Source organism: Lactuca saligna, chromosome 9 (assembly GCF_052625555.1).
Source record: "Lactuca saligna cultivar CGN05327 chromosome 9, ASM5262555v1, whole genome shotgun sequence".
Classification (NCBI taxonomy): Eukaryota; Viridiplantae; Streptophyta; class Magnoliopsida; order Asterales; family Asteraceae; genus Lactuca; species Lactuca saligna.
In genome coordinates this window covers 187,673,347-187,698,939 of record NC_136425.1, presented here as the reverse complement: position 1 = coordinate 187,698,939, position 25,593 = coordinate 187,673,347, and the positions used below count along the sequence as shown (strand labels likewise).

Here is a 25,593-nt window from a genome sequence, read left to right as displayed (position 1 = left end):
ATCCGGAACCCAGATAGAGCCATTTTTTAAACCCGAGATCCAAACCGGTTTTACATATTCCGGTTCTAACGGTTCTGGTTCCGGTCCGATTTCGGTTCCGATCCGGTTTTTCGGTTCTAAATCTCATCCCTAGTGGTAAGTGTGGGAACACCATACCGGTTGGGTTTTTCCCCACATGGTAAGAAAAAACATGGTTGGAATACATCAATCTCCCCCTGTATGACATGACGTCTGTTCGATTGTCAGGTCAACCAACTATAAAACCATGAACATAGGAACATAGAAGATTAGCGTCTGAATGATTGAATGGGAAGAAGATCGACATTTGATGTTTGAATAGGATAACCCGAAGGTTGATGGTTATTCAGTTTATGTTGGAATGGCTTGTGTTAACGGTTTAAGTGAAATCCAAGTTCAATACATTAGTTCTAACAGTTTTTTTTACTGTTCTATGATACCGATTCAACCCGATTTTTTGAGAATCGTCTGGTTCGATCTCGTCTAGAACTTGGCATAAAACTGATGATCGAAGCCAGGGTCAAAGTAAAAGGGTATCCCAATTTTTTTTTCAGGTGGCCTAAATTTTTTTCCGAGGTACTTAGGTTTCGGTTTTAAACCCAAACCATAATTGAATACTTAGCTAACCTTAAGTCTTGTTATATAAACATGAAGTTGAAATATCTTTCGATAATTGAATCGATGTGAGAATCAAAGTAGATATCAAATGAAATGTGAGGATATCAGGTGGAAAATAAAAAATAAAGAGTAAACAAAGAACATGTAATTGTAAAGAGGGAGATTTGATTCTAAGACCTCTACTTCATTATATTAATACCTTATCCAATAGACCGCATGTTTGTTTGTGTTTATAAGTGAACGAAAACGTATAAATACACTATATAAAACGAAATTTTTCTAGAAAAATTACACTACCGAAAAAAATTTGAAGGGTATCCCGGGCTCTACATTGGATCCGCCCATGCTTTTCCTTGGTTTTCGTTTCAACCAGTCTGTTCGAACTAATTTTTAAAACATTATATAATGCAAAACGCATTATTCCTAGGTGACATACGTTATAATCCATGAACACAACCCCTTGGTTGGGTGTGGTATGGTGAAAGGTGAGACATCTCTCTATAAATCCAGATTTTAAACGTAAGGGGTAGAGTAATAAGTATTTTCCATGGTAAATGGAATGATGTAGTGTTAAAATGACAAAACCTTTGAATGGTGGGGTGATGGGTAATGGATACCCTAGTTATAAATTTGTAATTAATCATTTTGTTACATCTTCATCCGATTATGTAACATAACATGTTGCATTTGTTTCGTCTTGTAGTAATCCGTTCGTTCGTAATGTTGAAAAAATTGTTTTTTTTCGTCACACATGACTATTTTAAATATCCTATGCATATAAGTATGATTTTTCCTTTTACCGTTTTAGGAAAATGGAAGTATATTACTGGAAAGTGGGTAGACGCCGTGCGTCCGTGCGTTGACCCCGTTACGTTTTCGACCATCCCTTTCCCTTTCAGAATCTTTTTGCATGTGAATGATGATTTCTTGTAATTTATTTTTATAAAAAATAAATAACCTTTTTAATTACTTATTTTGTTTATTAAAAATACTATATGATATCAAATTAATGATAAGCTGTATTATATTTTTAATATCGTTGTAAATTATTATTTTAATTAGTTTTATAATTTCACTAAAATATAGGTCAAATCAAGTTTACTACTTATTTTATATGATGGGGCTTAATTATTTAATTTTTAGTAATAATAAAAAAATAAGGATTATTAGTTAATAAATTATGTTATCACTATTGTTTCACCTGGTTAGGCCCGCTCTCCATAGAAGAGGTCTCAAATTCAAATTCAGGATTGAATACCCTTTAAAAAAAGATTAATAACTTCTATTATCTTATTAAATAGTAAAGAAGGATTGAAATATTACTGTCTTCTTTATTAAATTCTTTTTATATTGTTTGTGACCTTGATTGTGCATACAAGTCAATTTAATCAAAATCAAAGGAATATAATACATTTGAAATGATTGAAAAGTCTAAACACATAATTGATAATTACGATTTAAAAATAAAAAAGTTTTGATAATGTTATTTACAGTAAATCTTAGAAAAACCTGATTGAGTAATTGATATCCCTTATTATTTTAAAATTATCTTTAAAAAAATATACAAAATAAAATAATTTTTTTTTACCAGTGTTCGGCAAGAAGATATTTAAGAAAGTAAAAAAGATTACGTTTACTTATTTGTTAGAAAAAGAAAACGAATGGATTAAATGGCTTCATCCCTGTCTAGACTAATCTCTCCATATGCTCTCTGCAACCAGTTGTCTTTTTATTAGAAAAAAAATACGAACTTTGACTAACAACCCCAATTCCAACTTTATCCCAAATCCCACATCAAAGTTACTTCAAAATCACCATTTTAAAGTCGTTCTTGATTTGAGGTTTCTGGTTTTAGCTTATTGATCCTATAATTCTGGATTTGATAAGTAATTCTTGTTTACCTGAACTACGTTCAAAGCTAGCGTTTGTTGTTTCTGGGTTTTAGGTATTTCGAATTTCTTGATCCGGTTGAGTAATTGATGAGGAATCTAAAGATTATAGCTTGACTCGATTTCGCGGGAAATGGATCGAACTGTCTCTCTATTCACCCTTTGGTTTATCATCGGGTTCTGTAACTTATCAAGTGTATATGGGAATGCTGAAGGTATGTGCGCTTTTTGATTGTTAATTTGATTCAGAATTTGAATGTAATTGGAACCTAGCAACTTATTGCACTTGGATTCGTTGAATCATTTCCCCAATCTTACTCTCTTCCGTTCTAATAACAGATAGTAATTGCGAAGAACATAAATAGAAATTTCATGACCTTAAACTTCGTTAATCAATTATTTGATGTATTAAATATGAATCCGTAATCAAATTTCATATATATTTTTTTTATAACACAGGTGATGCATTGAATGCCCTAAAGACGCAATTAAACGATCCTACTAACATTTTACAAAGTTGGGATCCGACCCTTGTGAATCCATGTACATGGTTTCATATTACTTGTGACCCATCGAATCTCGTTACCAGACTGTAAGCTTATAAAAATTTGAAATTCTTATTTCTTTATTCCATTCGTTTCTTTTATTTAAAAACAAAATTTGTGCTTTTTTGGTTTTTATCAAACACAGTGATCTTGGAAACGCACAATTGTCTGGTGAACTGGTTCCACAGCTTGGTCAACTTATAAATTTACAGTACTTGTAAGTCTTTATCTTCGTGTACCAGATTTTCCTTTTGAAGTATCATGCGTTATAAATGCAGAAATAGCAACCTTTTTTTGTCAATTTGTTTATTATAGTATCCTACTTTCATTTTATATTTTGGAAAAACTACATGAAAGTTTTCAAATACAATTCCTTGATATAAATACCATAATTTCAAAAAGTAGGTTGCTATTTTTTCCCTTTTTAACCCTAGTTTGTAATGTTATTTCTGGAACAACAGGGAGCTTTATGGAAATAGCATCTCTGGAAAAATTCCAGAAGAGCTTGGAAACTTAACAAATTTGATGAGTTTGGATCTTTACATGAACCAGTTAGAAGGTGGCATTCCAGACACATTAGGCAACCTTAAAAAACTCCGTTTCCTGTAATATTCAAGATTCTTTATTATGAATTTATCATAATTTACATTTAAATCATCGATTACGACCTTTTTTTTAATCATTTCTGTTTTTATTTTTGTGCAAGAATAGTCGTCTCAACAACAACAGTTTGACGGGAACTATTCCAGTTTCGTTAACTGGAATCAGTTCGCTCCAAGTTCTGTGAGTGCCCGTTATTAGTGTTTTTTTTTTTTTTTTTTTTGAGACAAATCCTCAGTGGTTAAAACTAAAAAAAGTTATTTAGGTGGTTAAACAAGAAAAGAAAAGAAACAATAGTTGTTTGTTTTAATGGAATTTAGCGTTGCAAAAAAGCTAAAAATTGTTGAATTGGTGTTTATTGCAGTGATCTATCGAACAATAAGTTAACTGGGAATGTTCCTATAAATGGGTCGTTCTCACTTTTCACACCTATCAGGTTTGTTGTTAGCAATATGATTTGTGAAATTATGTGATGGTTTCTTTTATTCTTTATGTTGATTGCAAGCTTTTGTTCTTTCAGTTATGCGGGTAACAACAACTTGACACTTCCTCCAGCTCCTCCACAAGCTCCTGCTTCACCTAATTCTCAATCTTCTTCTGGTATTTCTCATTTGCCATTAGGACTTTACGCCCTTATATCTTGAAAAATAGTTTGGTGGCTAAATTGATTAAAAAAAATAATAGTTTTGTGGATAAATCAATAATAAGGTTAAAGTGCGTTTGTGTTTTGCCTAGTTGTTCTTAAACTTGAGCGATGTGTTTCTATGTTCAAGCTTTCTTATTGGTGATGATTTCTTATGATCCTTACAATAATAGTACTTTAGTAGCTAAATGGATAAAAGATTATAGTTAAGTGGCTAAAGCGATAAAATGGTTAAAGTACGTTGTCTTGTAAGTCGTTGCTCTGCATATTAGTTTAAAATTCAAAAAAGCATTTATTAAGTCACCATTTTATCGATTAAACACTTAACTATATTTTCCAACGGTTTAAAGTTTGAACCATTATACTTTTTTTGATCATGCAAAAAAACCATGATCGCAGAAGTAGAACACAACATACTTTGACTATTTTGTAGATTTAGCTAATGAACTGTTATTTTCCAAATCGATCTAGCCACTAACTTATTATTATAAACATAAAGAATCAATAGTTTAATGGCTAAATCGATAAAATTGTGAAACTAGGTTCTATTTTTCTATATTTTTACCTTTGTAAAGTAAGTATTGTTTCTAATTGTATATGCTGACTGTGATTTCAGTCGGCAACAGTGCCACCGGAGCTATCGCCGGAGGAGTTGCCGCCGGTGCTGCTCTCCTTTTTGCAGGTCCGGCAATCGTACTTGCTTATTATCGCCGCCGAAAACCACAAGATCATTTCTTTGATGTACCCGGTTAGTCCATTTACACAATACAATCACCAAATTCCATTTTTTTTTTTTCTAATATTTTCCTCTCATTTGATTCTTTTTATACTTTCAGCCGAAGAGGACCCCGAAGTCCACTTGGGACAACTGAAAAGATTTTCTCTACGTGAACTACAAGTTGCAACCGATAGTTTTAGTAACAATAACGTTCTTGGGAAAGGTGGATTTGGTAAAGTTTACAAAGGAAGGTTAGCCGATGGTGGTTTGGTGGCTGTAAAAAGACTCAAAGAGGAACGTAGTCAAGGCGGTGAATTGCAGTTTCAGACGGAGGTGGAGATGATTAGTATGGCGGTTCACCGGAATCTTCTCCGGCTTAGAGGATTTTGCATGACACCAACCGAAAGATTGCTTGTTTATCCCTACATGGCCAATGGAAGCGTTGCATCGTGTTTGCGAGGTATTTTCACTACTATCAAATCCTCCTCCCTTTCGGTAGTTGCAGTGTGGGAGTTTCAGTTCCAATGTGGATTAGGCTCCGTGAGGGCCCGGCCACTATGTACCTGATTTATATCTCAAATGATGCTCTTTGGGTAGGATAGTGTGGGCCAGCTCAGGGGTTGCTATAAGAATAATCTTTTTGTTAAGAAAAAGATATTTATCGACTTTTATGCTGACGATTGATAATAAATAATTGTAGATCGACCCGCCACACAACCCGCACTTGATTGGCCGGTACGGAAACGAATCGCGTTGGGAGCCGCGCGTGGGCTTGCGTATTTGCACGATCATTGCGACCCGAAGATTATACACCGTGATGTGAAAGCTGCAAATATTTTGTTGGATGAGGAGTTTGAAGCGGTTGTCGGAGACTTTGGGTTGGCTAAACTCATGGACTATAAAGATACTCATGTCACGACAGCTGTACGTGGGACAATTGGCCATATTGCCCCAGAGTATCTATCCACCGGGAAATCCTCCGAAAAAACCGATGTTTTTGGGTACGGTGTGATGCTTCTCGAACTCATCACGGGACAACGCGCCTTTGATCTTGCCCGACTTGCTAATGATGATGAGGTCATGTTGCTTGATTGGGTAAGCAGTACTGCAATTTTTATCTCATTGACATCAGTTAAAACCTATTATGTCATGTTTTGAGTTTGGAATTTTTTAGGTGAAAGGACTATTGAGGGATAAGAAGCTTGAGACGTTGGTGGATGCGGATTTAGATGGTAATTATGTGGACGATGAGGTGGAACAGTTGATCCAGGTGGCACTATTGTGCACACAAGGTACGGCATTAGAGCGACCGAAGATGTCCGAAGTTGTTAGGATGCTTGAAGGTGATGGGTTAGCAGAGAGGTGGGAGGAGTGGCAGAAAGAGGAGATTTTCAGGCAAGATTACAACCAGGCACACAATCAGAATTTTGATTGGATAATTCCGGATTCAACTTATAACATTAGCAACGAACAATTATCGGGTCCTAGATGATTGGATTCATGTATGGTTGTCGTTGTGCATACGTATTTATATTGTTTATACGTGGTAGGGGTAAGTATGTAAAACGTGTGTAGCGGGTTTCGGGCGATATGTTATTTATGTTGATATAGGTTGGAGGTTGCTTTCGGAAATAAACACAGTATGCTGCTATCGTCAACAAACATTGATATCAGAAAAATAGTAAATTTGGTGTTTGGCATACCGATACCATAGTCAAAGGTGTAATGAAATGAAATAATGTTAAAATGGAAATAAGAAAATGTCATTCAACAGTGATCCAGTTTACAACAGTTGTATCCCCTAGTACATTAATTTCTTTAGAAATGTAATAATTTATAACATGTTAAATGTTGATGACGTATCCCCTAGTACAACAATTTCTTTAGAAATGTAATAATTTATAGCATGTTAAATGTTGATGATTTTTCATTGAAGTAATGGAGACTGGAAATAATGATTTTGTTATGTTACAAAAATTTGACATCGGTTAACGGAATTAGTCACATTTCTATGAAAAACGTCTATTTTATTGTTGCCTCGAGTCCTGGTAAATTTTTAGTGAAAAACTGCAAATTTGGTGTAACACCCTGATTTCCTGGATGTGGAACTTGAGAATTTCATTCACATTATAGGACCTATTCGACAAGTTGGTTGGTCCCAACACGTCGTGTATGAGTTGATCAGGATGCGCAGGATATGAAGTCTACTCGTCGAGTCGGAGGATTGAACACGACGAATTGAGTCTGTTTGATGAAAACCTAATTATTCGGGCACCCTATTTAAAGGACTTTAACTCCTTTGCCCCGCCTCCCTCATCACTTTGCCACCCTAAGACAAACCCTAATCGAGTACCTTCCATTTGAGAGTGTTTAGAGCTAATAGAGGGCGTGTTTTGGTGCATTCCTTGAAGAGTAGAAGGCTTGGAACAAGAAGGAGTCTTTGGATCCGACATCATCTCAGTAGTCGCAGTCATTTGAAGGTAAAAAGTCATTACCTTGATTATTTGTTTGTTAGATCTCTCCACTAGAGAGTTTATGGCCCTTTCTAGCTTCTCCTTAAGTCATTAATGGTTGTGAGCATGCTATGGAGCTGATACCTCATATATGGACACTAGTAGGCCCTTTAGGCCTAAAGCCTCAAGCTTTATGAAGCTTTGACCCGTCTCCATGTCCTAAACCCCTTCTTGAGCTAGTTTTGGGTATTTTAGCCTTGTGAGGCCTTGCATGATCGTAAAGTTAGCAACTTTACATGGTAGCTTCATCCTAGGAGGTTGGAGCATTGGAATCGATTGGAATGAGTTTAATGTGTAATGGCTGAAGAACTCGACGAGTTGGGCATCCAACTCGACGAGTTGAGTCAGGTTTTCCCATTTTGGATTCAAAGTAAACTCGACGAGTTGGTAGAACAACTCGACGAGTGGTTAGGGTTTTCCCTAATCTTCTGGACTCTGCATGGACTCGACGAGTTGGCTAGCAACTCGGCGAGTTGACTCGGGTTTTCGTGATTTACTGAGTACTAAGGAACTCGACAAGTAGATGAGTTGCACTCGACGAGTTGCGTCAGTTTTGAGTATTGACTTCCGTTGACTTTAGGGTTTTGGTCAAGCTGTGGATTTTGGAAGCTATGGAGGGGCGGAGTGTAGACCAGCAGTTCGAGTGTGGGATATATTGTTTTACTACGCGAGGTGAGTCTTTTCACTATACTTACCTGAGTAGTAATCATTGTGTGACCGGAGGGTCTTATGTGCTTATACTGAGTTATGTGATATATTATGCATTCTGTCTTTGTAATTTATGTTGTATATCATTATATACCTTAATGAGTTACTCTGTCTTTGTGGGACCGTAGGGTCTTCACTAAGATACAGGACCGGAGGGTCCAACCCGAGCTATGAGACGGAGGGTCTTCACTAAGACACATGATCAGAGGGTCCTTATCGAGATATAGCCATGAGAGGCTAATTATTTGTGTGTGATATTTGTTGGAATAGTGTCTAAGGCTGCAACTATATTAGGCAAGTATTTAACCCGATTGTGCATGGTCCTTTTGGGTTGCCTTCACCATAGCAACTTGGCAGGATGATTTATTATGAGAGAATAGATATTATTAGTATATTATGAGAATAATATAAGGAATAATAATATAGTTATTTGATTAATATAAGTCATAGATTAATTAGTATTAATTTGGTGACTTAAGGAGATTAATTAAATAAGAGGGTATAAACTGTCAATTGGTTGATAGTTAAACTTTAGACTGTAAATCCTTAATGTATAAAGGGTTGGACGATTTCTAGGCTAGGATAAGCCTTAAATTCATCCAAGGCATTATCTTGGGAAGGGTTTGGATTGCTTTGAGTAACAGTTATCCAACTAGGGTTTGAGTTGTAACCCTTAAGGAGTCTACAAGTATAAATAGAGCCTATAGCAAAGGGAAATCGGTACATCATCTAAAGTAGAGAACCCCTGGCCGAATTCCAATCTCTTTCCTCTCTCTCAAATCATCCTCTTTGCTAGTTGGTGTTTGTAAGCCGTTAGAGGAGTGACAATTGTGACTCTAGAGCTCCAAGAACAAGAAGATCAAACAAGTGTTTCAAGGTATGCTTCTAACTCTGGTTTTGTATTGTTCTTATACCTAATTAACCATTAGAAGTCTTGGATTCAAAGCATGTTTAATTAGAAAGCCTAGATCCAAGCATTAGGGTTTTGCATGCGCACATAGGAAAGTACTTATGTACAAAACCCATCAGTGGTATCAGAGCCTTGATTGGTTTCTATTAAATTGATGCTTGAATGTTTGAATCTTAACTGAAAAATTCGTTTTTTTATGTTTCTGAGTCATGGGATCGGCGAGTCCCACAGTGGACTCGGCGAGTTGGCCTGACTCGGCGAGTCCAGTGTGGGTACTCGGCGAGTCCGAGCGTCAGGATTAGCCAAAAACGGGATTTTTTTCATATTTATCTTATGAAAACTTACCTTAATCACATTAGATCAACCCTAATCCGATTTTGTGATATATATGACTATATTTTTGATCTAGTTGAAGATATTTATCAATTAATAAAATATTTAATTTCCTTATCTGATAATTATTAATTATTTTGATTAAAATTGGTAAATTGTTTTTCAAGAAATCAAATATGGATAATTATGTGATTAATTGTTAATTTGAATTATTTGTTATTTGATCCTTTACGTTTTAAATGTTTAAAATTAGTCCTCAAGTTTTGAAATTTATGTTTTGTGATTAAAAGTTTAATTTAGACAATTTAAATTTCAAACCCTAGAATTTTACAAGTTTAAAATACAACCTTATACTAATATAATATTACAAGATTAATATCTATATATGTATAACATAAATGCTAGTCTTACCGTTAGTAGGCCTCATTCACGAAGCCGATCTATAAGGTGGGTATAAGGTTGCGGCCTATAAAATGACGCTTAATGGGTGTACACTCACACCCACCGCTCGCTTGATTGGTGGAGGGTCGTTAGTCGAACGGGTAGGATAAGGCAACCTCATCCTCTCATTAAAAGTATAATAAGAAATACAAAGTAACTACATGTTTTCTTAAAATTTCCTAATCTTAGTTACTTTAGGAAAAGTGAATTGATGCAATCCCATGAAATTACACTTTGCACCTTGCTAAGAAGTTAGTGGAGCGTGTGTGGTTTACCGGCACACTAATTGGTTCTAAGCGAGGGTGGCAAAGGGTGATTCATTCTTTATCATAGTTCGATGGAGTGTGTGTGGTTTACCGGCACATCGAATAGGTGATCGTTACAATGAAGGCACCATGTTAATTTGTATGGTAATTCACACCCGCTTTGTGGTCCTCGGTATCCCAATCACAAACATGAGGGTCATATCGAGATTTAAACATGCTATTGAAAAGTTTCAATGAATCTCATCCGAACCTAGGAATTCTCAATACATTTAGGACTTAAAGCTATGTTTTTCATGGTGGAGAATTAGTGAATCGTCATTCACTTACCTTCAAATTGTTTGCATATTAGATTACGACATCCCTTTTCTAATGTGTAAATATTGTTGTTGGATCCTAGCCCTAATTTTCTTATTGGGTGATTATTAGGGATTCATATTCTAATCTATCTTTGTCCTTTCTATTTATAGATGTCGAACGCCAACAATGCTGTTGCGAGTTCTTTCACTTTGATGCGCCTTTGTCAAGGTCACCTTTGATGGAACGAACTTTAGCGAATGGATAAGATACATTCGCACGATTGCTCGCTATGAGGATAAGGAGTATGTCCTCGATGAGAAGCTCGAGAAAATCAACCCCGAAATCGCTACTCCCGCCGAAATGACCGCTTTCGAAACTCACGAGCGTGATGCAACGAAAGTGCATTGCATCATGATCGCGACAATGAACTCCGAATTCCAAAAGTCCTACGAGGACATGTATCCGTACGAAATGCACCAAGACTTATTGGAGAGATACCATCAAAACGTGAGACAAGAGCGTTATGAGATTTTCACGAACATGATTTCCGCTAAGATGGGTCATGGAGAGTCTCTTACCGTGCACTTGCAAAATATGCAAAGGTATGTCGACAGCCTTCGCAAGTTAAATGTTGACTTTGGGGAAGACTTGGCGATCGACATGGTGCTTCACTCTTTGCCTCCGAGCTACAATCAATTTAGGATGACCTATCACATGAACAAAGAAGAGGTCACCCTAAGCAAACTCCAAGGTCTCTTGAGGGTCGCTGAGAGCAACTTCAAGGACAAGTCTGTTGCACCAACTCCCAATCCGCCCGCTGCTCCTATCTTGGCAATTAGACAAGGAAAGGGAAAGAAGAGGAAGGCTTCATCAAAGAACTATCGAAAGGTTAAAGCCCGAGATGGTGCCTCTTCTAGTGGGACCAAAGTTGATCCCGCTAAGCCCTGCTCTAACCCGAAGGAGGCAGAGTGCCACCATTGCCACAAGATAGGACATTGGAAGAGAAGCTGCCCGGAATACCTGCAAGCCATCAAGGAAGGAAAGATCAAGCCATCTTTCGCAGGTATATATACAATTAAATCTAATGATTCCCACAATAATTCTTGGGTTCTTGATACCGGTTGTGGTTACCACATTTGTTCTAATGTGCAGGGATTAAGAAGAAGTAGAGACGTAGAGCATGGAAGAATAAATCTAATCATGGGGAACAGAAGATCGTCGCCTGTGACCAAGATTGGAGTGTATTCTTTAGTGCTTAGGAATAGTTTATCTTTAGATTTGAACAATTGTTGCTATTCGCCAGAAATGGCTACAAACATCATTTCTTTTCATTGTTTGTTTAGACAAGGTTTTAGATTTTCTTTTAATAATGAGAATGGTTCTATTTTAACTTATCTAAATGGTGTCTTTTACTTTGAAGCTATACCATGTAATGGAATTTATGAAACTGTTATGATTTTTGATAACTTAGGAAATAATGTTTTGTATTTGGATTCTTCCAATAGTATGGATAAGGCATCCTTATGGCATTGTCGTCTTGGACATGTCAACAAGAAACGCATAGCCCAACTCCAAAAGGATGGAGTGTTGGAGTCATTCGACCTTAGGGAAGATGACACATGCGAGTCTTGTTTACTTGGAAAGATGACTAAGTCACCCTTCGCTGGTACGTGCGAAAGGGGTGAGGGTCTATTGGACCTCATACATACCGATGTATGTGGACCGTTTAGATCTACCACGAAGGATGGAAACCGCTTCTACGTGACTTTTACCGATGACTATAGTAGATATGGGTATATCTACTTAATCAAGCAAAAGTCAGAAACTTTTGAAAAGTTCAAAGAGTTTAAGAATGAAGTGGAGAATCAATTGGGCAGGAAGATCAAGATGCTTCGATCCGATCGAGGAGGAGAGTACCTAAGTCTTAAATTCCACGATTATCTCAAGGAGTGTGGAATAGTTTCACAATTGACGCCACCTAGGACACCATAGTTAAATGGTGTGACAGAAAGGCGTAATCGAACCTTGTTGGACATGGTTCGCTCTATGATGAGTCGTGCTTCGCTATCTATCTCTTTTTGGGGGTATGCCTTAGAGACTGCCGCCCATATCCTTAACTGAGTCCCTACTAAGAAGGTTACCAAAACACCTCACGAGATGTGGACGAGGAAAGCTCCTTCGTTGGCACATATCAAGGTTTGGGGTTGCGAGGCTTTTGTAAGACGAGATACTCACGACAAGCTCGAACCTCGTAGTGAGCGATGTATTTTCATCGGCTACCCGTAGAAATCCTTTGGATATCTCTTCTATAGACCGAAGGCAAATGTTGTCTTTGTTGCGAGGAGAGGAGTTTTCCGAGAGAGAGAGAGAACTCATAGGCCAAGGAGACAGTGGGAGGAAAATCGATCTTGAAGAGATTCAAGAGTCGATAGATGAAGGAACCTCTACCGCTGGCGCTCAACCCGAGGAGAAAACTCCGGTTGAACCGATTGACATATCATTACCTCTTAGACGTTCCAATAGAGTTAGAGTTCATCCCCAGTTTTATGGTTTTCATATTACTACCGAAGGGGACACGTATATTAGTGATGATACACTAATAAATCTCGATGAACCTAATAGCTATAAGGAAGCCATGGCAGGTCCGAAGTCTGCAAAATGGAAAGAGGCAATGGATAGCGAGATCCAATCCATGTATGATAACCAAGTTTGGAATTTGGTTGATAATATGCCCGGACGTAAGACCGTTGGGTGCAAATGGATCTTCAAAAAGAAGACCGACGTGGATGGAAAAGTACACACATATAAAGCGCGATTGGTCGCGAAGGGCTTTACTCAAACTCTCGGAGTTGACTATGATGAGACCTTCTCACCAGTTGCGAAGATAAAATCTATTAGAGTGATGCTAGCTATTGCCGCATTTCATGATTATAAGATTTGGCAAATGGATGTCAAGACCGCTTTCCTTAACGGAAAGTTGGCTGAGGATGTTTACATGGCTCAGCCAGAGGGGTTTGTGGATCCGAAGCATCCGGATAGAGTGTGTAAGCTTGAGAAGTCCATTTATGGACTTAAGCAAGCATCTCGCAGATGGAATCTTTGCTTCGATAAGAAAGTCAAAGAGTTTGGATTTGTACGAAGTGAAGATGAATCGTGTGTATATGTCAAAGCCAGTGGGAGTGTAGTAAGCTTCCTCGTTCTATATGTCGATGACATATTACTCATAGGAAATGACGTCTCGACTTTGCAGGAAGTTAAGTCCTGGCTCGGGAAGTGCTTCGCTATGAAGGACCTCAGAGAGGCTTCCTATATTTTGGGAATAAGGATAGTTAGAGAAAGAAGTAAGAGACTAATCGGACTTAGTCAGAATACTTACTTAGAGAAGGTACTAAAATGTTTTAGTATGGAGAACTCGAAGAAGGGAGAATTACCGATACAAAGTAATGCCAAGTTGAGTAAGACTCAAAGTCCGAGTACCGAAGCTGAGATAGTAGAAATGAGCCGAGTACCATACGCTTCCACAGTTGGATCAATCATGTACGCTATGACTTGTACTCGCGCTGATGTAGCCTTTGCTTTGAGCATGGTTAGCAGATATCAAGGGAATCCTGGCAGAGCACATTGGATTGCGGTAAAGAATATCCTTAAGTACCTTCAGAGGACGAAGGAATGGTTCTTAGTCCTCGGAGGGAGTGATGACTTGAAGGTGCGAGGGTATAGTGACGCCAGTTTTCAGACCGACAGGGACAACTACCGTTCGCAGTCGGGCTGTGTCTTTACCCTAAATGGAGGAGCAGTGACATGGAAGAGTTCCAAGCAGGAAACCGTAGTTGATTCAACGTGCGAATCAGAGTACATTGCAACGAGCGAAGCGTCGAAGGAGGCAATATGGATAAAGAACTTCATTGGTGATCTTGGAGTTGTACCTGCCATAAAGGAGCCCATGGATATTTTCTGTGATAACGAAGGTTCGGTTGCCTTGACCAAGGAACCGAGGGATCATGGTAGATCACGACATATCGACAGAAAATATCACTTTATTAGACATCGTGTAGAAGAAGGACAACTCGTAGTGAAGAGGATATCATCAGAAGATAACCCAACAGATCCGCTTACGATGGGACTGAGTAGGGTTAAGCACTTGCAGCATGCTAGGAGTATTGGGCTGAAGGATGATATTAGCATAGATTAGATAGTATTAGAAACGTGTAATAGATAAATGTAATTAACATTTGATGATTAAATAAAGGAGTTTTATTTATAAGTAATGTTACTATCTTATGTTAATTGTTTAACTATTGTTTCACTTTGCATGTTTTGACTTCCAGAATAATTGGGTTTATTAAGAATAATCGAATTGTTCAAATGATCCACAATCGTTTATATGTCGGAAGTAGATATGAATAAAGATTGTCATGAATAGGTGTGTAGAGTGTCTAAATGGTGTTAGACATAGCAAAAGATTGTTGCAACGTTCATGAGTGCTTATGAACTAGGTTTGAGCATTGGAACAAACCCACGCTTGCTGGAATCACCTTATGGAATGTGATAGTAAATGGGTGATCACAAGACGATAATATCATATAGTCTTAAAACCTAGATATATGGTTTGTTATTGGTTAATTGATTGTACATTGATAATGCGAAAATGCATTGGTAACTCGATGTTATAAAATGCATTGTTGTGTGTAGTTGGTTAATGAATAAGTAAATGCATATAAGTCGAAGTTTATCTGTAACTTTTATCCTTTGAAGGAAAAAGTGATATCTCGGCCGCTTGATGATTTGATTTGACTTATGTGCCGGGCCCGGTCAGAACTGAATTGATGTGTTCGATTAAGTTCTATGTCAAATAAATCAGAGATCGAGAAACCAAATGCTAGACTAATCATTCCATAGAATTGTCAGCATGATATCTAACAGAGGACTGTACGATCCCTTATCTAAAGGACAAGATTGATTAGATCAGAGTTTGACAGCGTCTTTGAGTGCTACGATTGCAAATCGGAATGTACCTGCACATATAGTTACTAGACTTATCCAAGTGGGAGACTGTTGGAATAGTGTCTAAGGCTGCAACTATATTAGGCATGTATTTGACCCGATTGTGCATGGTCCTTTTGGGTTGCCTTCACCATAGCAACTTGGCAGGATGATTTATTATGAGAGAATAGATATTATTAGTATATTATGAGAATAATATAAGGAATAATAATATAGTTATTTGATTAATATAAGTCATAGATTAATTAGTATTAATTTGGTGACTTAAGGAGATTAATTAAATAAGAGGGTATAATCTGTCAATTGGTTGATAGTTAAACTTTAAACTGTAAATCCTTAATGGATAAAGGGTTGGACGATTTTTAGGCTAGGATAAGCCTTAAATTCGTCCAAGGCATTATCTTGGGAAGGATTTGGATTGCTTTGAGTAATAGTTATCCAACTAGGGTTTGAGTTGTAACCCTTAAGGAGTCTACACGTATAAATAGACCCTATGGCAAAGGGAAATCGGTACATAATCTAAAGTAGAGAACCCCTGGCCGAATTCCATTCTCTCTCCTCTGTCTCAAATCATCCTCTTTGCTAGTTGGTGTTTGTAAGCCATTAGAGGAGTGATAATTGTGACTCTAGAGCTCCAAGAACAAGAAGATCAAACAAGTGTTTCAAGGTATGCTTCTAACTCTGGTTTTGTATTGTTCTTATACCTAATTAACCATTAGAAGTCTTGGATTCAAAGCATGTTTAATTAGAAAGCCTAGATCCAAGCATTAGGGTTTTGCATGCGCACATAGGAAAGTACTTATGTACAAAACCCATCAATATTTTGGGGAACTCACTAACCTTCGTGCTTACAGTGTTGTGTGAAATGTGTTTCATGTACCTCTCAGGATCACGAGAAGGCGCCGACATGATTGTACACACCAACTTGAGATTATGTTTTGAGGATTCTGGGATATTATCAAACATTTTGTTGTCTTGTGTTTTGAACAACTTATACATTCGTGATTTGAGAAATGTGAGATTGTGTTTTATGTGGTTTTAAAAATGAAAATAAATTGTTTGAAATTTAGAGCGTTACAAGTTGGTATCAGAGCCTTGATTTGAGGGATTCAGATATACTCTCGGGTATGTCTAGACTCAAACTGAGGATTTGAGAAAATTTTCTAAGAAGAAATGATATTTCTAAAACGAGTAAGAGATTTTAAGAGAAAACGAGATGGAGCAGTGTGTACAATAAGTCAAAGCCCAAACGGTGATTTCCCAAAATACCATTACTTATTTATATTATGAGATACTTATGAGATATTAGAGCTGCATGCTAGAGGATAGGCTAGGTATTTCAGGAATTTAAAGCTAGAGCTGCCTGATTCATGATGGCTTAGCCTAGGGGATGCTATTGATTGTTATTATCTGTTATTTGCTCTATATATGTGCTGAGTAGGAGTACCTAGCAAGAATCTTTTAGAGAGAGCTTTGAGTAGAGGAGTAATCTAGGAGAGATACCTAGATGTGCATTTGAGGAATCTACTGAGAAAGTAATTAAATATCCACGAGAGGTAGGATTGCCTGAGTTCAGTGATGCCTTTTGAGTTGTGGATAGATTGAGTGGAGTTGTATGTTAGAGTGGTTTTATGTGCTGGTGGAGGTTATTCGATGCCCGAATGTTGCTTGCTTTGTGCTTTTTGGGACTCTTGAATGATAGGAGTCAGGTACTAAGTGAATATGTCGATATTCAGGAGGTAGATGGTTGACATCATGAGGAGTTATTCAGCAGCTGATGGCAGAGAAGTGTGAGAACCTAGGAGAGCCTAGGGAGTAATTTTATTCCGATGAGTGCACTGTTTAGAGGTGAGTATTTGCTGGAGTGCGACCATGTGTAAGGGGATTGGTGATCGAGAAGGTTGAGCAGCTATTTAGAAAATCTGGGACGATCCGTGTGGAAAGTATGGGTAGATGTGGCAGGTAGTATAGGCCCATACTACTGAAAGCAGAGTACCCATACTCGAAACAGGGAGAATTCTAGAGGTTATAAATGGCATATTGAGGGGAGATAACATGGTTTAGGTACCATGATTTGTAGCATAGTGTGCTTCCCTCTTTACCCGTTATCCCGTTGTGGTTGTTTAGACTGAGAGTGGATATGGTAGATTATGGGGCCAGAAGGCCATGTCGGTCGAGCTTCAATGGGGGTGTACTTTGCGAGGAAAATTGAGTTTAGATCCCGAGGGGTTTGACTGGTGAGGTGCCAGTTGGATTCGCATGACTCAAGGAAAAGTGGAGATGATGCTTTATGGAAGATTGTAGTTTGGGTTAAGTGATCAGTCGATGGTTGAGATGTCACCTTCTGTGATGAGAACTACACTATTTCCGTTTCCCATGTGGAGCGAAAGGGATAACAAGCTTCGGGTTCAAAGTTTGGAGGTAAACCCCGTGGTGTAGCATATAATTGCGATATTTTCACCAGAGTATTTTGTAGTATGTCTGTTGTGAGGTATTTCTTATACCGTAAGAGAATTATCAGTGGGGACTGAGATGGATGAGGACAAGGATATGCCTTAGTCGAGTATAGTAGGGCATATTTTAGCAACAATTCCAGGTGATCAAGAGGAGTATATCGGGGCAACGGCCCTTGTTGTTTACGTTGCATATCGAATGTGAGAGTGAGGTCTCTTGCTTCCATGATAATTCACACGATGGAATGTTGGTTAAGGAATCGGAGAGGAGGTGGGTGTGATAGTTCATTATTTTTAGGTTGAGAGTCGTAACTAATTCGAGACATTCGAGATGTCCGGTGGTGTGTCGGTGTGAGACTTTGGGGTGACTAGAGGCAGTCACGTTGGGAGGATTCCAAGGTTTTCGTCTAAGATTCGGGATACTTGGAGTTAGTTGGTCATTATCTGGAAGATCATCGAGTGTTGTGTGGTACGTACCATGAGTCGGGAATGGTACATCTAGTGATCCAGTCTGTAGTGTGGTTTGTTTGGTATGTCAATGGACGACGATTAGAACCCTAAGTGGTGGAGAACTAGGTATTCTGTAGGGAGGATCCTCAATCTGATGTGGTACAGAAGTTTGGGTTATGGGGATTTGCGGTATGAGTATATGAGACTGTGGACATGTGGTAGTCAAGGCAACGTACATAGCGAGATGATGCATATGCTCAGGAGAGAATGAGTGTCTTCACGACAAGTGGCCATTGGACATGATTCTGATTATGGTCTGTGTTTCTTTGGGTGTGCCAATGTTTGAGTTTCGAGACAGTAAGGTTGCTGAGGTCAAGATTCGATTGCTGAGAGATTGATAGTTCGACATATAGATTGTTATCTGTACTCCGGGAAGGGCAGCGGTTGATTTGTCAATCAACTTCAGAGTCAGGATGAGTAGCTTCGCATGGGCTTGATCAGTAGAGGACGGGGCTTTGGATTGTCGTCAACATCTTCTCAGTAATTGATGATTCCTCCGTGCTTCAAATCGTGAGTTGGATTACTTCAAGGTTTCAAGTTGTGTGAGTGGAAAATCAGTGTTCGTGGCAAGACATCGTGAGATTTTGTGATGGTGTATCGAGGTATCCAAGTATGATGCCCTAAATTGTTGGAACATTATGAGACTTGGGTCTGCCAGACGACAAGTGGAACATCAAGTGAACATATTTCCAGATATGAGACCATTAGTTAACTGTTCCCATATAGGGATTTTTCAAGGGCGTAAACTGTATGGAGGGAGGTGCCTTGTCTACGAGAAGTTTCATCAAGAGTAGTGATGCATAATCTGTTGGATTAATGTCTAAGTCCATAACTATAATTGGTAAGACTTGACCCGACCCGACATAGTCTATTTGGGTTGCATGGCATCGGGACAATTGGATAGACAAGATGAGGAAAAAGGATACTAGTGATTTATATTAATTATAAGTTCTAATATATTAATATATAATCATATTATTTAATTAGCATTGATTAAGAATTAATTTATAATTAATTAAGTGATTAAAAAGAATTAATTAAGTATGGACTCTTATATATATATATATGTGTGTGTGTGTGTGTGTATATATATATATATATATATATATATATATATGTGTGTGTGTGTGTGTGTGTGTGTGTGTGTGTGTGTGTGATAGGCCAAGTTCATTTAGGTCGGGCTAAGCTTTCATGGATAGTCCATGGAGTGTTTAACCCATGGATCATATGAAATGAAGGGTCATGGGTTTAACCCTAGTCTCCATACTATATAAAGATGTCCTTGGTTGGTGAAATGGCACTAGTGTGTGTACACAAAAGAGCAATGCCGAATTTCACTAGAGAGAACCAATGTATCCTTATTCTCAAGGTTATTCCAAGTGTTCATGGTGTTGTGTGAACCATTTGAGGTGTCACACTTGGGGCACTAGGCACTCAAGCTTCATGAAGACAAGTTACATCAAAAAGGTATGTATTTCTATCTAGTTTATTATTCAAGTATAAAAAAGATTGTATGATAGTTAGGTTAATACCTTGGAATATTCATATTTGCATGTATAATAGAGAAAACATAGATCCAAGGTATTTAGGGTTGCATGTACACTTAGGAGTGTTAGAATGCTCAAAACCCAACAGTGGTATTAGAGCCTAGGCTTGTTTTTTTGTTATACTTGCAAAAATTGACTGAAAAACGAAGTTTTATGCTGTCTGGACAGTAGACTCGCCGAGTCCATGAAGGGACTCGACGAGTCCAAGACAAAAACCATCCAACTCACCGAGTTGGTTCGTGCACTCGATGAGTTGGACCCCCTGACAGCATATCTTCGAGTTTTAAAGCTGGAATTAGTTTAGAATCATTACCTTAAGTTGTTTTGGACTTATAAAACCTGTTTTTAAAGTGGTAATGATTATAGTAAACCAATTTCAAGGTTAAATAAAAATTCAAGTTTAGTTATGTCGATGTAATTCTTGAAATTGTTGATATGGATTGTTCATGCTTATGAGTTTTGGTAGATCATAGGAATTATTTACAAAAGTGTTTTTGGTTAATTCTTTATCTAAATGTATTTTAATGGAGTCCATAACTTTTCCTCAAGTTATGGATTACCAAAAGTGTTTTTTGTGTTACATAGTTTTATGAGTTATTTTAGATTAATGAAAAATATGTGTTAGTTGTTTTCAATCCAAATTAATCTACAATTTGTTCATAAAATGTTTTTTTTTGTAACTTGTCCTCAAGTTATATGAAAAGTCACATTGATGAATCTTAAGCTCATAAAAATGCCATAGGTTACAAAAATGAAGAGTCTTTTCTTATAAATAGTTTTTATAGCTCCATAACTTGTCCTCAAGTTATGGATGTCCAAGAGTCTCTTCATTAAAAGTTTTAAAACTTTAATTATACACATAAGTTATGAAAATCCAAGAGTTTTGAATAGTTTCAAAACTTTCCCTCAAGTTTTGGAATTTGTAAAGTTTTCTTATGAATACTTTAATTCCAAGTTAAGCCCTTAGAATTTTAAAAGTTAAAATTCAACCCTTATACTTTATAATATTATAAGTTAATAATATATATATATATATATATATATATATATATATATATATATATATATATATATATATATATATATAAGAGCAAGTCATCTTACCATTAGTAGGCCTCATTCACAAAGCCAGTCTATAAGGGGGTATAAGGTTACTGCCTATAAAATGGCAGTTTAATGGGTGTCCACTCTCACGCACCGCTTCCTTGACTGGTGGAGGGTCATTAGCCGAACGGGTAGCACAAGGACTATAATTCTCCCTTCATTAAAAGTATTAATGATAAATACTAAGTAACTAAACTCTTAGTAATACCCAATCTTAGTTACTTAGGAAAATGTGAATTTGGTGCTAATCCGTGAAATTTCACTTTGCACTTTGTTTAAGTCGGTTAGTGGAGTGTGTGTGGTTAACCGGCACACTAACTCGTATTTAACAAGGTAGGCAAAGGGTAACTTAATGTTTATTATAGTATCGATGGAGCGTGTGGTTAACCAGCACATCGATTGAGGGGTAAATATTAAGGGTACCAAGTATATTTGCATGGTTATTCACACCTTGTTTTGTGATCCTCGACATCCCAGTCACAAAACCTGAAGGGCACACTCGAGATTGAAACATGCTATTGAACAGTTCAATGAATCTCAAAAGATCTAGGAGTTTCAAATCCAATTAAAAAAACCTAATAAATTATTTCGTTTTCATGGTGGAAATTTGTGAATCGTCATTCACTTACCTTCAAATTTTCTATAGCTTGGATTACGACATCCCTCTTCCAAGTTATAAAATATTGTGTTGGGTCCTAGCCTTAATATTTCATATTGGGTGTTATATTAAGGACTTTAGATCAACTATCTTGAATATCTCCCAAAAGATGTCTAGTTCAGACATCTATGATCTTCCCAAATCTCTTGGAACTTCACTTCCTCCACCTCCTCCAATTATTCTCCCTAACACACAAGTTCAAGGTCACTCAAGCCCTATTGGCAAGCAAGGTCTATGTGTGATCGCATCTTGGAGATGAAGTCACATATTGACAAGCTAGGAGAGTTGGATGTCAAAGGCTTAAGAAAGTTAGATGTGCAATCACTTTCTAAGTCACATAGTTAGTTACTTTTGGGACTACTATGAACTAGATTATGACATAACCCTTAATGATCTTATCTATTTGCTTGGTACTGCTGAATCAACAATGATTTGGAGATTTGGTAAAGCAAATTTGATTAGTAGATCAACTTCCCAAACCTTCAATGGACATTAACAATGGTTGCATTGGATACCCAATAAAAGCTTTCTCTTCCCAATTGAAAGGGATTGGCCATAGTCAACTCGGTTGACCAAATGGTAAAAAGAAAGGCCAAGTCTGAGATTATCTCATGTACCATTCCCAAAGTGTCCATAGGGTTCTATTACCAAAAGGAAAGGGCATTGGTTGTGAAGCTGCCAAATTTACCTGAAAGATCATAAGGTTGGCTCTATTTTAGGTAAAGTCCACTATCTAACTCGATTAAGTTTCTATTCTGAGATTCTTACTACACGATGTAACTGAGTCACATGTTGATGTTTTAAGAATCAAAGGAAAAGTGAAGGAAACTTAAAGAAAGAGTATGCTGAATCTGAACGCGAAGATGGATTTCTATCGCTTGATTGAAGATCGGATTCTTGAGCTACTCTTAGGAGTTATGATAGATTGCTAGGAAACATGTAACATTATAGTTTTCATTTAAATTTGCATTGTAAGGAAAAGTTTTTTCTGCATTTTATAAATGAATAAAAGTTTGTTTTGTTTTATTTTATATCTCCTTGCAATGACATTTATGAAAACTTGATGTTTGTATCTTTCTAACAATATTGGAAATATGAATTTCGTTCTTTCTTTAGTGGTAGTGTCTAAATTACCAAATAAGGAACGCTTCTCATCAACCAAGTTTTCAGTTGGATAGAAACTTGGAGTCATACAAGTTGTATAGTATGATGAATGAGAACTTTCAGCTTTGGAAAATTAAGACTAGTTCCTTGTTCACATTTATATGTGAGTCAAGTGAAGGACTAAGGGATCGAGTACACATTTCTTGTGCACTGATCAAGTCTACCACAAAAGATATATGAGACTATTCGTCATGATTTACTAAAGTTTAGTAAATATGGTTACACTTACAAGTTTAAGTGTAATTCTGATACATTGGAAAATTTTTGATGTATGGCAGAATGAATGAGAAGAATCAAATTAGGCAGAAAGATAAAAGTTTCTCAAATATGAAAATATGGGAGAGTACTTTAGAATGATGATATATGATCATCTTAATGATTAAGAGACCTTATCATAATTCATCCTCTAAGTGCATTCTGATAGCTAACAAGAGGAGCTATGAATTGTTGAAGTGGTCAAATCAAGGTGATGATTCATACCTTGTTCCAAAACAATTCTTAGAGTCATACGCCATGGTTGTAACTTGAGTGACATATCTTAAAGTAAGGTTTATTAACACTAGTCAAATGTAAGAGTAAAAGTATCCTACTCTTGTACATTTGAAATTGGTAAGTTGTGATGTTTTGGATAAAACAAAGACCAACTAAGACCAATTGTGTGAAGTGTTTGTCTTGATAAAGAATCCAAATATCTATTGAATATTTGGCAAGTGAGTCTTATATGTAAAGAGGACAGTGGGAGTCCTAAAGATCCTGAAAAGAATTTCAAGATCTAATCAAGAATAAAAATCTGTAGTTTAATACTAGCACACGATGTGAGGTTTTTTAACCTATCATGTTGGCATATTTCTATTTCTGTGCCCATTCCAGGTAAAGTTGGCTTTGCATATAAAACTTGTTTTTAAAGTGGTAATGATCATAGTAAACCAATTTCAAGGTTAAAATCAAAATTTCAAGTTTATTTATGTCGATGTAATTTTTGAAATTGTTGATATGGATTGTTCATGATTATGAGTTTTGGTAGATCATAGGAATTATTTACAAAGTGTTTTTAGTTAATTCTTGATCTAAATGTATTTTAATGGAGTCAATAGTTTGTCCTCAAGTTAGTGAACTCAGTATGGTGATGGCTTGGTGATGACATTGTGGGGTGATAAGAGAGTAAGTGGATCTAAGTGGGAGTAATCGCTTAGGAATATTAGGGAAAACCATATGGAGTGAGCCCATGGTGGGTGAGAATGTATTGTGAGACTACAGAGAGCCATAGCATTCACGAGTTGGTGAGAGAGTATCGTAAGACTATGGGGAGCTGTAGCATTACACAAGTCAGTAAAATAGAGTATCGTAAGACTATGGGGAGCCGTAACATTACACAAGTCAATGAGAGAGAGTATCTTAAGACTGCAGGGAGCTGTAGCAAACATGAGTCAGTGGGAGAGTATTGTAAGACTGTGGGAAGCTGTAGCATTACACAAGTCAATGAGAGAGAGAGTATCATAAGACTGCGGGGAGCCGTAGCATTTACGAGTCAGTAAGAGAGTATCGTAAGACTACGGGGAGTCATAGCTTTCACGCGTCAGTGAGAGAGTATTGTAAGAATGTGGGGAATCGTATCAAACACTAGTTAGTGAGAGAGTATCGTAAGACTGCGGGGAGGCGTAGCATTACACGAGTCTGAGAGAGACACACACACAGAGGGAGAGAGTGAGAGTATTATATGATTGCGGGGAGCTGTAGCATTCACGAGTCAGTGAGAGAGAGTATCGTAAGATTATGAGAAGCTGTAGCATTCACCGGTCAGGGTGTGATGTAGAGAGGTTCTTGGGACTGTGTGGCCTTGCCTATTGAGTCCTTGGGAACTTGGTGGCCAGACCAAGAGCGAGAATGGGGTCTCCGTGATGGTCAGAAACCATATTATCTCGATTGAGGGAGGGTTTTTCATAAATCAAAAGGATGGGACAAGTAATGTACGCGTAGATTCGCGAATCTCGGGTCATGAGTTGAGTATTATACTGGATACGAGTGGTTCCAATTATATGTCGGACTAGACTCTTGTGTTTAAGTTTGGCTCTATCTATGTGGAGGATGGGCAGGTTGGGATTTCAGAGCTTTCAGATGGATTTCATTATGAGTGGGGGTGTTTACCATCTGATGTTTTAGACAATGGTGAATCAGATCATGGTTTAAGGAGGACCACGACACACATGAATTATCAAGTAGTAGACGACAGAGGTCGGAGGTAAGGTGTGACTTCAAACTGGTTGTAGTAATCGCTTGGAGTAAAGAGAACTTGGTGATTGTGAGTCTAGTGTGATTGGTTGAGACAACTCGTTTGGATAGAACGAATGTGAAGTCGTGTTGCCGAATGTGCTAGGACATCCCTGGAGGTTCAACTTGTAGGTCAGGAGCTGACTTGGTACTCATTATTGGAAAGAACATCTGAAGGGAAGTTGGGGCTTATGGTTATGGTTATCAAAGGATATTCCGACCAGGCATGGTCATTCTTCTAGTGTTTGAGGGAAGAGTATTGAGATTCATTCATCAAAATGGTTATGATAGCAGTACCGATGGTTGATACTTAGTGAGAGGTGACCTCTCCGTTCTTTTTGAGCTACAATCTGGAGGGACTAGTATGTCTCACATTAGTGATCAGC

At 37.4% G+C, this 25,593-nt stretch overlaps 1 protein-coding gene across 1 annotated transcript; it reads left to right on the top strand.

Annotated features, from left to right (window-relative positions):
• Positions 1-2,298: 2,298 nt before the first annotated feature.
• On the top strand, positions 2,299-6,820 carry LOC145015444 (BRASSINOSTEROID INSENSITIVE 1-associated receptor kinase 1-like). The gene is made up of 11 exons (XM_078973915.1): positions 2,299-2,740; positions 2,985-3,117; positions 3,216-3,287; positions 3,532-3,675; positions 3,782-3,853; positions 4,035-4,106; positions 4,191-4,270; positions 4,930-5,061; positions 5,150-5,491; positions 5,732-6,126; positions 6,206-6,820. Exons 1-11 carry the CDS (start codon positions 2,659-2,661, stop codon positions 6,521-6,523), a joined length of 1,842 nt encoding a protein of 613 aa, XP_078830041.1. The 5' UTR covers positions 2,299-2,658; the 3' UTR covers positions 6,524-6,820.
• The last annotated feature ends 18,773 nt before the right edge of the window (positions 6,821-25,593 follow it).